The following is a 13,434-nucleotide window of genomic DNA, read 5'->3' on the forward strand; positions in this document are numbered from 1 at the left end:
TTGTCTCTCTGATCCTCATTCTGGGTAATTTCTTTATACCTACCTTCCAATTTGCTTAATTTTTTCTCAGCTTGTGTCTAAGTAATGTTTAACTCATCTACTGTGGTTTTTTTTTTTTATGAACAATTTTGTATTTCTAGATCTTTTATTTATTTATTTTTCAATTCTATCAGATAATTTATGGTATTTTCTTAATCTTTGCTTGGTTTTCTACTCCCTCACTTATTTTTTTCTACTCCCCACTTATTTTTTAAAACATTTAAGAAATATTTACTTTATATTCTTTATCTGATGACTTCAAAACCAGAAGCCTATGAGATCAAAGTTCACTCTCTCCTATTTCTGTTCTTACTAAAGGTTTTTTTGTGTGTATCTGTTTGTTACCTTATGGGCTTAAAAACCCAAACCTTAGGCTCCTGCTATATGTAAGTGCTCTCAGTAGAGATGAGCCTTCAGCACTGGCATCCTACTCTGGATTCTCCATTGTTTTTGGTCTCTGGGGATTTCCTTTTAGCGGAACACAAGGTTACTTGCTGTATTTTATCCAGCATTTTTAACTGTTCTGTCATTATTGATATAAATAATAAAAGTGATTTCACCCCTAACTCAATCCAATCTTATTTCTATTAGTAGCTTCATTGATACATAATCTTTTAACCATTTTCCACATACACTGTCTATGTATATATATATGTAAATATAGATAACAATACACAGACATGCATACATAAATGGGATGTAGAATATTATTTTGGATTTTTAATCATGTGTTTGATAGCTTTTCATCTGAGTATTTAAAAAATGGTTGCATCATATCGCTTGCATTTTTATAATTCGTTTCCAATTTTTTTTTCTTTTTTCCTACATGAGCTATGCTTCAATAAACTTCCTTGAGCTGTGCCAAGCTCATAGAAATTATTTGATAAATATATTTTACATGAATATATATGTATATATATATCTTGGTGCACATATGGAAATATTATAGACAGACTCCTAAAGTGGATCTTCTGGGTCAAAGGGGAAGCACATTTAAAATTGCGGTAGATGACCATCAAATTGTCCCCCCTAAATTTGTGCAAATCTTTATTCCACCAGCAATGAACAAGAGTGAATGTTTTCTCAATCCTCTCTAACAGGATATAGTATCAGTCTTAAAATGTTATATAATCAGATCGAAGAGGACTGCTGTCTATTTTTATCTGTAATTAAAATAAATTTTTTTTCCCCCCCGGTAAGGTGGAACATCTTTTCCTAAATTATACCTCTAGTGAGGGCCCAGGTCATGTTAAGCTTCTGATCTGGGGACCATACTTAAGAGCTACTACTTTACTTCTTTCAATCTCTGGTTTCTAAAACAGGTTTAAAGCTGGTTATTTGTTAAAGGTCTCATGTTAATAGTTACAAGGAAACATTAAAGGGATTACATTGTTACTGGTCTTGATCTTAGAAGCTAGATGGTAAAAGAAAGGCCACCCACACTTTGATTCTCCCAAGGGCAGGTCTGGCTCCCACCTCCTACGTGGAATCCCCGCAGAGCTCTAGTTTTCCCTACTGTATCGGGGGGGACTGCAAGAATGGAAAAAAATTAAGCTCTGAAGTGACACCTCAATAATCATGGCTACTTTAACTTCATTTCGTATCCTAACGCTCGTCTGCCAACCACTTGGATCCGTACAGTCACAGCAGGCCGGCTCATTAAGAGTCTGCGTGAGAACAGACTAGCAACGGCGCCTGCGCAGCTCAGAATGAGGCTCCAGGTAAAGTTTTCGTGCAACTTCAGCGGCCAGGTGAATTCGGAAGCAGTGGGCAGAGTCAGAGCCCCGCGTAGGCGTATGCTTCCGGCCACGTGGCTACGCGCATGCCCAATGGGAAAGCTTGACGTCAGCCCCGCTTCCTCACCCTGGCAACGGGCGGGTGACTACTTCCGGCGCTGTGAGGGCTCGGGGCTGACGCGGGTGAGTGTCCCTCTTTCTCACGCTGTCCGCGCCGCTGCCGGCGCTGCGGCGCTTCCTCTGTCCAGGCCCATACGCTCGCTGGGACATCCTCTTCGGGGCCGGGAGGGGGCGGCGCGCAGGATGCCCACTGCCTGGGGCGGTGCTGGAGGAGCGGATCCGGGACGTCCCTCGACCCCTCGGTCGCGCGTGGCGCCCGTGCGGGTCCCCGAAGCCTTGGCTCCAGCTTGGCAGTCTCATTCCCTCTCCGGGGAAGGGACTGTCTGTGTGCGGGCAGTCCTCGCTGTCCTTCACTCACTTCGCAGTCGCGGGCTGCGGGGTTCTACGAGTCGGAGGCTCGCAGAGCCCCGAGGGTGTGCACCCTAGTCCTGCGTGGCCGGCTGGGGTCAAAGCAGCCCCGTGGTGTTATAGCCAGCGGCCTGGTTAGAGTCTCTCAGGACATTAGCATTTACTGCTCAGGAGGCGGAGGAGGAAAGGACCAAGAAGATGGAGAAGGAGCAGCTGGAGAGGAGGGTGGAAAACAGGAGCTGGAGGTGCCCTGGAAATAGAGGGCATCGTGTTTCCGGAAGGAGGGAGTAACTTGACTCGCCTCTGTAGGGGAGGGGAAATGAAAAGGTATTTTCGGGACCATGTGACTGAGATCCTTGAATACTAAGCTAAGGAATTTTTATGCACTCGGGAGTTGAGTAATTTCCTTTTTTGTTTGTTTTAAATAAAGCTCCCCCCCCCCCCGTTTGTAAAACGCAGTGCGTGCTTATTAATGAATATCTGGAAAATGCAGGAATAATTAAAAAGAGATCACCTGGAATTTCACCAACCCAGCATTTTGATCCCTTTCTTTCTAATTTTATAGCATTTTTAACCTATTTATGATCATAGTGTGTGTAAAATATGATTATAACCAAAAAGTATAATTTTTGTACATGGCATCCATTGCATAGGTTGATCTTTTATTAAGATATAATTCACATACCATAAACCCACCCTTTTAAATTGTAAATTTCAGTAGTTTTTACTATATTCATAAAGTTGGGCACCTATCACCGCTAATTCCAGAACATTTTTGTCATCTCCAAAGGAAACTGTACTCATAGTCACTTCCCATTTGATCCCCCAGTCCTTGGCAACCACTAATTAGATACTCCCCTCCCCTTGTTCCCCCAGTCCCTAGGAGCCACTAATCTACTTCTGTGTCTGTAGATATTCCTATTCTGAACGTTTCTGGTAAATGGAATTATAGAATATGTGGCCTTTTGTGTCTGCCTTCTTTTACTTAGCATGTTTTTAAGGTTCATTCTTGTTGTATTTTGTATCAGTACTTCATTCCTTTTTATGGCTGAATAATATTCCATTATAGGAATATGCCACATTTTGTTTATCCATCATCAGTTAATGGACATTTGAGTTGTTTAATCTTTTTTACTATTATGAATAATTCTGCTGTAAACATCCATGTACAGGTTTTTGTGTGGATATGTTTACATTTCTCTTAGATATATATCTAGGAGTGGAATTGCTGGGTCATATGGTAACTGTTTAGCTTTTTGAGGAACCGCCAGATGTTTTCGAGAGTGGCCTGCACCAGCAGGATATGAGAGTTCTGATTTCTCCATATCCTTGTTAAACTTATTATCTGTCTTTTGAGTTATAGCTGTGATGTTGGTACCTCAGGTGGTTTTGATTTCCATTTCCCTGTTGGATGGTAATGTTGAGCATCTTTTCCTATGCTTATCAGCCCTTTGTGTATCTTTGGAGAAATGTCAATCCAATTCCTTTGCTCATTTTTATATTGAATTTTTAAAAACTTTGATATTGTATGAGTTCTTTATATAGTCTGGATACAAGTCCCTTATCACATGTACTGTTTGCGGTGTTTTTTCCATTTTCTCTCATTTTGTGGGGTTTCTTTATACTTTTTTGAATAGTGTTCTTTTAAGTACACACATTTAAACTTTTGATGAATTCTAATTTATATTTTCTTTGATTGGTTGTGCTTTTGGTATCATATCTAAAACAATTGCCAAGTCCAAAATGATGAAAATTTACTACTATATCTTTTCCTAAGAGTTTTACAGTTTTAGCTCTTACATTTAGTTCTTGATCTATGTGGATCAAGGAATAGGTAGGTAGGAATAGGTAGGAATCCAGGTTCATTCCTTGTATGTGCCTATCTTTTTTTCCAGCACCATTTTTTGAAAAGACTATCCTTTCCCTATTTAATTTTTTTTTTTTAAGGGGGGCAGAGGAAAAGGGAGAGAGAGAATCTTAAACAGGCTCCACACCCAGTGAGGAGCCTGATGTGGAGCTTGATCTCACAACTCTGAGATCATGACCTGAGCCAAAATCAAGAGTTGGACGCCTAACCGACTGAGCCACCCTTGCGCCCCTATCCTTTCCCTGTTTAATGGTCTTGGCACCCTTGTTGAAAACGAGTTGACCATAAATAATATAGGTTATCATTTTTTTAACCATTTCTCTACGTTGGGCATTTAGGTCACTTCCAGATTTTTGTTTTTCTAAATTATCCTGTGTTAAACACAGCATAACAGGCATAAGGCTTTTCTGTTTTTGAAGTTATTTTGGTAGAAAGTGTTCTCAGAAGTGAAATTACTGGGTCAAAGATGAAATGAGTGTGTTTTGGAGCTCATTGAATGAGGCATTGAACCTTCAATGTCAAGATGTTAAGAGCAACAGAATGCTTCTTTATTCATCAGTTGCTATAGCTTAAGGGCTGGATTTCTATAAAAGCCTTTTGCTGTAAGATGGATGGATTCCCTGACTTACTATTCTTTGACTGCTTCTAAGAGACTAAGTAAATCTAGAGTGAAAAACTTCCAACACCAGGGGCAAACAGGACATGTCATAATTTTCTAAATGGTATAAAGAAAAAAAAGTGTCATTACATGCAGTAGGAAAATAAGTCTTTGAGAGAACTGGGGTTGAAATTTAGACCTTAAATCAGTGCCTTGAAAGTCCCTGGAGCAAAAATGATGTTTTATTCTTAGTTTCTCTTCTGACCTTGATAATCAGGTTAATTTGCATTCATCTTAGTCTCAGAGATGGCTAACTTAAATCTGTGTTTAGTAGATAGTACCTGGTTAAAAAAAAAAAAAATCAAATGCAAAAGGCTATTAGGAGAAGATCACGTTTCCTTTTCTTTTCTTTTTTTTTTATTTTACGTTTCCTTTTCATTTTGCCCCTCATTCTCCCAGTTCTCCTTAGGGGTATCCATGGTACTATTGTTACTTGTGTTTGTATGGACTAGTTCATACATAGATTATCTCTGGAAAGATAGTATATACAAAATTAAACATTTTAAGGATTTTGATACTTCCTGACAAATTCATTTTCAAAATGGTTACTTATATCAGTTTATGGTGGCAATACAGGGCTAGTTAGGAAGATTCCATTTTTGTTTATATTTCTTTGAATATTCTTTCCTTGATATTGGATATCCAGTTTATATTTCCTCTTGCGTGTATTGTCTGCTCATGTCTTTTGGCATGCTGTTCATTTTGATTGGAGTTGTCCTTTATGAGATTTATTTTGGCAGCTTTTTGTAGTTGGTTGTTTTACAACAGTCTGGATTTGGGGAGCAAAGTTAAAATGCTTTTTGTAACATGCTAAGCGGTATGTGAACTGAACAAGGGTCGAGGCAGTAGGGAAAAGGAAGTTAAATGCTTGAGGGAGAAATTTATAAGATTTGGAAAGTGCGTCCAGTCCAAGATGACTTCCAGGTGAGTTAGAAAGGGATTAGTGCTATTAAAAATAAGGAGTGATGTGGAAAGAACTAGATTTCTGTGGAAAAATGAGATTGTTTTGGGTGGATAAACAAACTGAGGTTTCTAGAGGGGAGAGGGGTGGGGGATGGGTTAGCCTGGTGATGGGTATTAAAGAGGGCACAGACTGAATGGAGCACTGGGTGTTATACGCAAACAATAAATCATGGAACACTGCATCAAAAACTAATGATGTATGGTGATTAACATAACATAATAAAAAAAAAAGAGGAAAAGAATGAAGAGGATCCAGGTTGAGCTAAGCTATCCTGGAGACTTGCGGCTAGAGCTCAAGAGACAGAAGATAGAGAGTTACAAATAATCTGATTTACTGAGAGAGGATTGTTTTAAAAGGTTGGCAGTGGATGAAATTGCTGAAGGAGACATCTGAGAATAGGCCTGTGGACGGGGAGTCATGTAAGAGGACAAAGTTGAGAAGGATCAGGGGGGTCATAAAGAACTGGGATGGTAGATTGGCATACTTGCCAAGAGGATGGGGGATCTAGATAACAAAGATTGCAAGCAGCAGAGTAAGAAAAGGTCATTAGGTTTGGTAACTTGGAAAAGATATACTTATGGGAAAAGATACAGTTTATGGGAAGCAGGAAATTTGTTTTTTTCCAAACAGCTTTATTAATTTATTAATTTATCCACTTAAAGTGTACTTTAAGTGGTATTTAGTATATTCAGAATTGTGCAACCATCACACAACCAATTTTAGGACATTTTTATTGCCACCAAAAGAAAGCCTGCCCCCATTAGCAGTCACTCTCCAATTCCCCTTTAGCTTCCCAGCCCAAGGCAACAATTGATCTACATTCTGTCTCTTTAGATTTGCCTACTCTGGATATTTCACATAAATGGAAACATATAGTATGTGGCCTTTTATGTCTGACTTCTTTCACTGTTTTCAGGGTTCATTCATGCCATAGTATGTATCAGTACTTAATTATTATTATTATTTTTTTTTTATGGCTAGTTAATGTTCCGTTGTATGAATATACCACATTTTGTTTAACCATTATCGGTTCATGGACATTTGAGTTGTTAGCACTTTTCGACTATTATGAATAATTCTGCCATAAACATCCATGTACAATTTTTTTGTGTGGACATGTTTTTAGTTCTCTTGGGTGTATATACCTACGAGTGAAATTACTGGGTCATATGCTAACTCTATGTTTAATTTTTGATGCAGGTTTGCAGAGGATGGACAAGTTGCCAGTGTTTTAGAAACAATAAAATGAATTTTAATATCATCACTAGTAGTAAATTGCAATATGTCCATTTTCAAGTATATTATTCAGAAATAAAGGCATTATAAAAAATGAGCTATACAATTGTTTTCTGTTATGTAAAAACTATAACATGCTTATACATTTCCTTTCATTGGAAACCTTGTGTGTTGAATGTTACCTCAAAGCTTAGCTGAAATGTTAGACATTTTTCTTGCAGATCAGTATGTTGATGTAAGTATGCTTCATCAATTTCAAATAATGATTTGTAATAATGAAGTGAGTACAAATTTGATAAAAAATAATCCTAGGGATATTTGATGTTAATCTACAGTAATGATTTATTTTTTACTCCTTAGTCTGAACTGTAGAGATCAAATACTATGATTTTTTTTTTTTAATTTGAATTACCTGTAGTTCGTGTGGCCTCAGAAATTCAAGATCCAGAAAAACAAAAGCAAAAACAGAAAAACAAAACAAAAACTTTTTGGGCCAGTATTGTTGGTTGGCTGTGTATTTGTCCATTCCTGCCCTAGGTGGCATGAGTGTTGAGAACCTTCAGCATATGGTATTTTCCCTCTTACTGAAGTTTTTAAGTGAGATCTCATAGGCTTGCTCTATTTTGGAACTTGGATTTAGCTAGTTACTTCATGTTTCCATAAATAAATAAATGAATAAAAAAAGTTTTTTTGGAAAGTAATACGTTTAGATTTTTCAATATTGAAAAGTATAAACAATGAACCATAAAATTTCCATTCCACTTTTGTCCATCAGTCATTCAAATCTTCTTTGGGTGACCACTATTATTTTTGGGTGTATTCTTCCAGATTTGTACTTTGCATATATACTTAGCTGTATTATTTTTTTCTCCCCTCCCTCAAAATATGACATTGCATGTATTTCTGTACTGTGCCTTTTTTACTTATATATCTGTAAGGTTAGTCAATTTATATATGTATATCAAGAATATTCTCATTTTTTCCAGTGGCTGCTTTTATTTTAACCACTTACATCAAGACATATTGTTGGTTCATATCTTTACTATTACAAATAATCCTTCAGTGTGCATTTGTAATTTTGATTGATTTTGCCAGATTGTCCTTTTTGAGTTTTGTCATCTTATGCTGCTATTAACAGTGTATGAGAACTCCTGTTTCTCAATAGCCTCAAAACGTGGTGTCATTTTGATGTTGGTCAACCCAAGTTAAAAAATGGCATTTGGGTGTAGTTTTATTTTGTATCTTTCTTTTGAGTGAGGTTTAGCATCTTTTGATCTATTTAAACTGTTATACAATTTTTCTGTTAACTGGGATTTGCCCATTTGCCCTTTGTTGTCTTATTTTTAGTCATTTGTTGGAACTCTTTATTTATTGGTAGGTCAGACCTTTAATGGGTTTAAACAAAAACTAATGTTGGAGTAGAAGTTGCTTCATTTCTAATTGAAATCGAAACATTCCACTAACCACTGGGAGTTGAGGCCAGAGTTGTACATTGCATAGCCTGTCTATTTAAATTTCTTTCCCAGTCCTGCAGAACTTTGGGGGTCAACATTTTTGGAGGAGTTTATGGAGATGACATGATATTCTAAATAAATATATTTCAGATAGTCTCTGAGGGATGGTAGATTGCTCAAGAAATAGCATATTAATTTATCTTGCACATTTTTTTTTTCAGACAAGCCTGGAAGCAGTGTTTTTAAATCTCTCATATCCATGAACATGCCTATTACATCAACCTTATTCATTGTAAAATATAGATGTTTCAGTTTCTTATTTATGAAAAAATGTATCTGATAACAATGAGTCAGTAGCTTGAAGTTTAATAACCCATAATGCTTGGATATTTTTTCATTTTAACTGAAACTCTTAATTTTCCAAGGCCTGAGTTTTCATTCAACCTATGTTTGTGGGACTAGTGGGCCCAAGCTGATTTCATGGCCTGGTCAGATGTGATGGCATGTATAGGCTGGCAGATGGACTGCTAATCATTTCAATTCCCCTTCGTCAATGACACATGAATACATAGTATTCAAAGTCAAATAACCAAAGAGAAATAACCAAATAGCCAAAAGTCAAATAAAAGTAATTGAGGCAGATCCTTGTGAAGTCATTAGAAGAAGATCCATTCTTAGAAAGACAGCTGCCACCACAAAACAAAAACAAAAGCAGGTATTTCAGTTCACTTTTATTTAATCAACATCAGCACTCTTTTGTAATCAAAAGTTTCTTCCTGCATTTGTGAATATATGTTAACATTTTAATACAAGAGCATGTATATATTTTGATTTAAAATTATTTGTCCTTTAAATGAAGTGTTATATAATAAAAATTCAATGGACTCTTTTTAACCAAGAATTAAAAAAAGTTAAAATGCCATATTGCAGTGCTTCTCAGACCATCTCTGGTGTAAAGGACCAACTTTAAAAAATTTTCAATCCATTGTTGACTGTTTTACAAAATGCAAAAGAACCAAAACTAAACCCCCCAAAACAAGCTCCAAACAAAACTGAAATATGAAAGATAAAAATAATGGAATATTATGCAGCCATCAAAAATTTGAAATCTTGTTATTTGCAATGATGTGGATGGAACTAGAGGGTATTATGCTAAGTGAAATAGAGAAAGACAATTCTCATATGATCTCACTCATATGTGGAATTTAAGAAACAAGGCAGAAGATCATAGGGGAAGAGAAGAAAAAAATGAAACAAGACGAAACCAGAGAGGGAGACAAACCATCAGAGACTCTTAATCTTAGGAAACAAACTGAGGGTTGCTGGAGGAGAGGGAGGGTCGGGGGATGGGGTTGAGAGGTGATGGATACGGGGGAGGGTATATGTTGTAATGAGCACTGGGTATTATATAAGACTGATGAATCACAGACCAGTACCCCTGGAACAAATAATACATTATATGTTAATTAATTGAATTTAAATAAAAAAAGAATAAGCAAGATAAAAACAAAAGCTCAATTTTATTACATTTAATAGGTAGAGTTGCTTCAAAAATATAATTAAAAAAAGGAAATAGAAAAAATTATAAGAAGTATACACATTGTTGAAAATGTGTATAGAAAGCAATTAATATATTAATAAAATAAGTCTCTTGCAGACTGGTAACAAGCCCTGGTCTGCAGACCACACTTTGAGTAACACCACTTTTTTGAATTAGGCAGCTAAGTCACTTTTTATGTGACTATTTATGTTTTATATTGGCAAAGAAAGACTTGCGTCCCTCCCTACTTCTCAGTTTAGAATAAGGTCTAGATTTTACCTACCAGTGTGAATCTCGGTGTCTTACTGTGATAATCATTTTATGGTGTGTGTGTGTCAATCGTTTTGAATACCTTAAACTTACATAATGTTGTATGTTCATTATATCACAATAAAGCTGGGGGAAAAAAGTAAGCTGCAATCTCAGCTTTACATCAAGGCTTGGTGATATTATCAGCATCACCTGTGATTCTAGAATGTCCCAGAGATTATTAGCATTTGGATTAAAGGGAGTAGAAAGCGATATTGAAGTTATATTGAGGTTTTCTTCAGTGTAAATACAATGAAAGATAGAATATCTTTGGACTCAGGATGAAGTCTTTTTACAATAGTTCTTTTGTTTATATGATTTTAAGCAAGTACTGTGTGGACAGAGATTTCAGTTCTAACCTTTTCGTATTCTTTGTATTACTCGGTTAAATAACTTTAAAATTAGGTTTTTGGAAAGTTATCTTTGCACAAATTTGTATAAGTTATGTGTGTTAGTGCAAGAAATATATACCATCTTTGCCGTTTTTCTTTAGGGCAATTCCTCTCCTGCAGTTACTTTTGGATGGAAGTATGCTCTTTTCCCAATAGAAGATGGTAATCTCGGAGAATGACCATGGAGAAGGGGATGAGTTCTGGAGAAGGGCTGCCTTCCAGATCATCTCAGGTTTCGGCTGTTAAAATAACAGTCAAAGAGTTGGAAACAAAGCAGTCCCATAAGGAGAAGCGAGGGGGCTTTGTGTTGGTACATGCAGGTAAGCTTTCAGTGGGCGAGTTGGAAGATGAAAATAATTCTGATTTTTTTTTTCTTGCCTTGAAGTACACTGAGAATTGAATTTCACATCTGGGGGAGGCAAACTGCCAGAGAGGAGTTGGAACCAAAGAGATTGACTTCAATATAGGTCTCTCCTACTTCCTGCTTGGAAGATCTTATAATGACAGCTCTTCCTATGTCTTCTTCACTTCTCTACTCCCATTATTTACTTTTACCCCATATAATACATGCAGTTAGGTAGTGTTAAAATCAGACAAAGTAATTTCTTAAACTCTGGTTTGTGTTTTTAAAAACGATGCTGCTGAAAAATTTTATTGACCCCATGTTTGACTATGGCTATTTAATTAATTAGTTAATTTATTTATTTTTAAAAGATTTTATTTATTTATTTTCAGAGAGAGACAGAGTTCCGAGTGGGGGGAAGAGCAGAAGAGGAGGGAGGGGGAGGGAGAGAATCTCAAGCATACTCCATGCTGAGCACGGAGCCCAATGTAGAGCTCCATCCCACGACCCTGAGGTCATGATCACAGCTAAAATCAAGAGTTGGGTGCTTAACTGACTGAGCCACCCAGGCGCCCCAACTATGGCCATTTTAGCATATAATTACACAGCCATAGAACTAATTTGCCTTCTTAATGTTACAAGTGAGGAAGAGAGATTAAGTAGCTTTAGCCCCATGGCTAGTTTGTGCTACAGCCAGGTTGAGACACCCGTAAGTGGGCCCATAGTCCCAGTGTAGTGCTTTTGACAATACAGAGGACCTGGAGAACAGATGCAGTGAAGTTCAACCCCTGGGTCCCTGATCATTGAAGAGTTTGTGTTTCAGAGTAGTGCAGCTCTGCTCAGGTCTGCCCAGCAGGCTTTTTTTCCTTTTTTAAGTCTTTTTTTTTTTTTTTTTTTTAAGATTTTATTCATTTATTTGAGAGAGAGAGAATGAGAGAGAACACATGAGAGGGGGGAGGGTCAGAGGGAGAAGCAGACTCCCTGCCGAGCAGGGAGCCCGATGTGGGACTCGATCCAGGGACTCCAGGATCATGACCTGAGCCGAAGGCAGTCGCTTAACCAACTGAGCCACCCAGGCGCCCTAAGTCATTTTTATTTGCTTGTATTTATCTAAAATTCATGACTTCTGTGAAGGGAGAAGGAATGGCTGGATCTCCTTTTAACTTTCCTCAGATAGGCAAGCAGGGTGGAATCAAGATTAACTTTCCTGTGGGGTAAGGAGTAGAATTGTTTCTTCTTGTCAAACTGGTGTTGTGCCTGATCATTAACCTTTGGCTATATCTGGACTAGATAACTTGGGAAGTCTTACAGAATCTAATCCAGGAGAATCGGAAAACCCAGGTTCAATTTGCTTTTCTTTCAAAAGATTTTGCAAAGAAATGAGGTAAATTTTAGAAATAACCCAGTTAGATTTAGACTTGGAACCAGAACGCCTGCCTTCTACTACACCATGTTGGTGCATCTTTCATGGTACCCAGTGAGTTATTTCATTCAGAACGAGTGTGTGACAAATGTACAAGAAAGGTTCCAAATTTGTAACATGCAACAACATAGAGCTTTTGATTAGTTGGAAAGCATTGCTTTCTATGACTATCATGATGGGATCCCTCTTCTTTCAGACACTCACTAGATGGGAATGGCTCTTAGATGAAGTTGCTGCTGGGGGCCAGCAGTAACAGGACAAAATCTGGGTCATGGCAGAAAATTATGTGGGTTAAGGTGACCCTCTCCTAAGTTATTAGAAGGTCAGATAGACTGATTATGCAGAAATATATATCTGGCACATTTAAGGGACAAAATTTCAGTTCCTTATCCATTGTAGAGATTTTAAACTTTTTTTTTTAACTAGAGGAGACTTGCCCAAATGTTAGTCATTTGAATCTTAGATTCTTGATTTTTCCTTGATCTGTATACTACTTATACTATTTACCTAATATTAAAAAGCTGAACACTTTTTACTTAAAACTTGAAAGATGAAACTTACCTTAAATGAAATGTCAGTATCACTTGCATGAGGAGAAAATAACTTTAAACACAGTGCAACCAAAACAGTGTAATTAAATCTTAGCTGAATCCTGTTGTATGTCAGTGGCTTAGATTCTGAGGCTACCTTTCCTTTGTTAGATAAATTACGAAGTGTTAACCAGATATGAAAGATGTACTGTGGCCATGCTGAGACTTTTCCCTTATTCAAAACAGAAGGATTTATATGTTAAATCCTATTAAAACTGTCATCCATACACTAAAGTTATATATTTTGCAGTAGTGTCCCATGATTTGGGAAATACTGCTGAAAGATTGGGGCCCCCAGATCTAAGGTGACAGACGTGTTAGAGAACGATGAAGAGAGGCCTGTTAAATATTGGTTCAAGCTCTATGAAGGTTCAGAGTTCTCCTGAGAAATAGGATTAGAATTGGGGTGATTATG

The 13,434-nt window shown here is 37.2% G+C and overlaps 1 protein-coding gene across 2 annotated transcripts in view; it reads left to right on the top strand.

The window, feature by feature from the left end:
- The first annotated feature begins 1,900 nt into the window (after window positions 1-1,900).
- Window positions 1,901-13,434, top strand: part of TASP1 (taspase 1) — a 303,312-nt gene continuing 291,778 nt past the window's right edge. For both annotated transcript variants that reach the window (XR_004679429.1, XM_035005826.1), the window contains exons 1-2: window positions 1,901-1,958; window positions 10,765-10,983. Coding sequence is in view for 1 of the 2 variants with exons in the window: in XM_035005826.1 (XP_034861717.1) it covers window positions 10,839-10,983 (145 nt within the window). In the remaining variant the exon portion in view is untranslated. The remainder of the gene's footprint in view (window positions 1,959-10,764; window positions 10,984-13,434) is intronic.

This window comes from Mirounga leonina, unplaced genomic scaffold, assembly GCF_011800145.1.
Source record: "Mirounga leonina isolate KUSES-001 unplaced genomic scaffold, KU_Mleo_1.0 Mir_150, whole genome shotgun sequence".
NCBI classification, from domain to species: Eukaryota; Metazoa; Chordata; class Mammalia; order Carnivora; family Phocidae; genus Mirounga; species Mirounga leonina.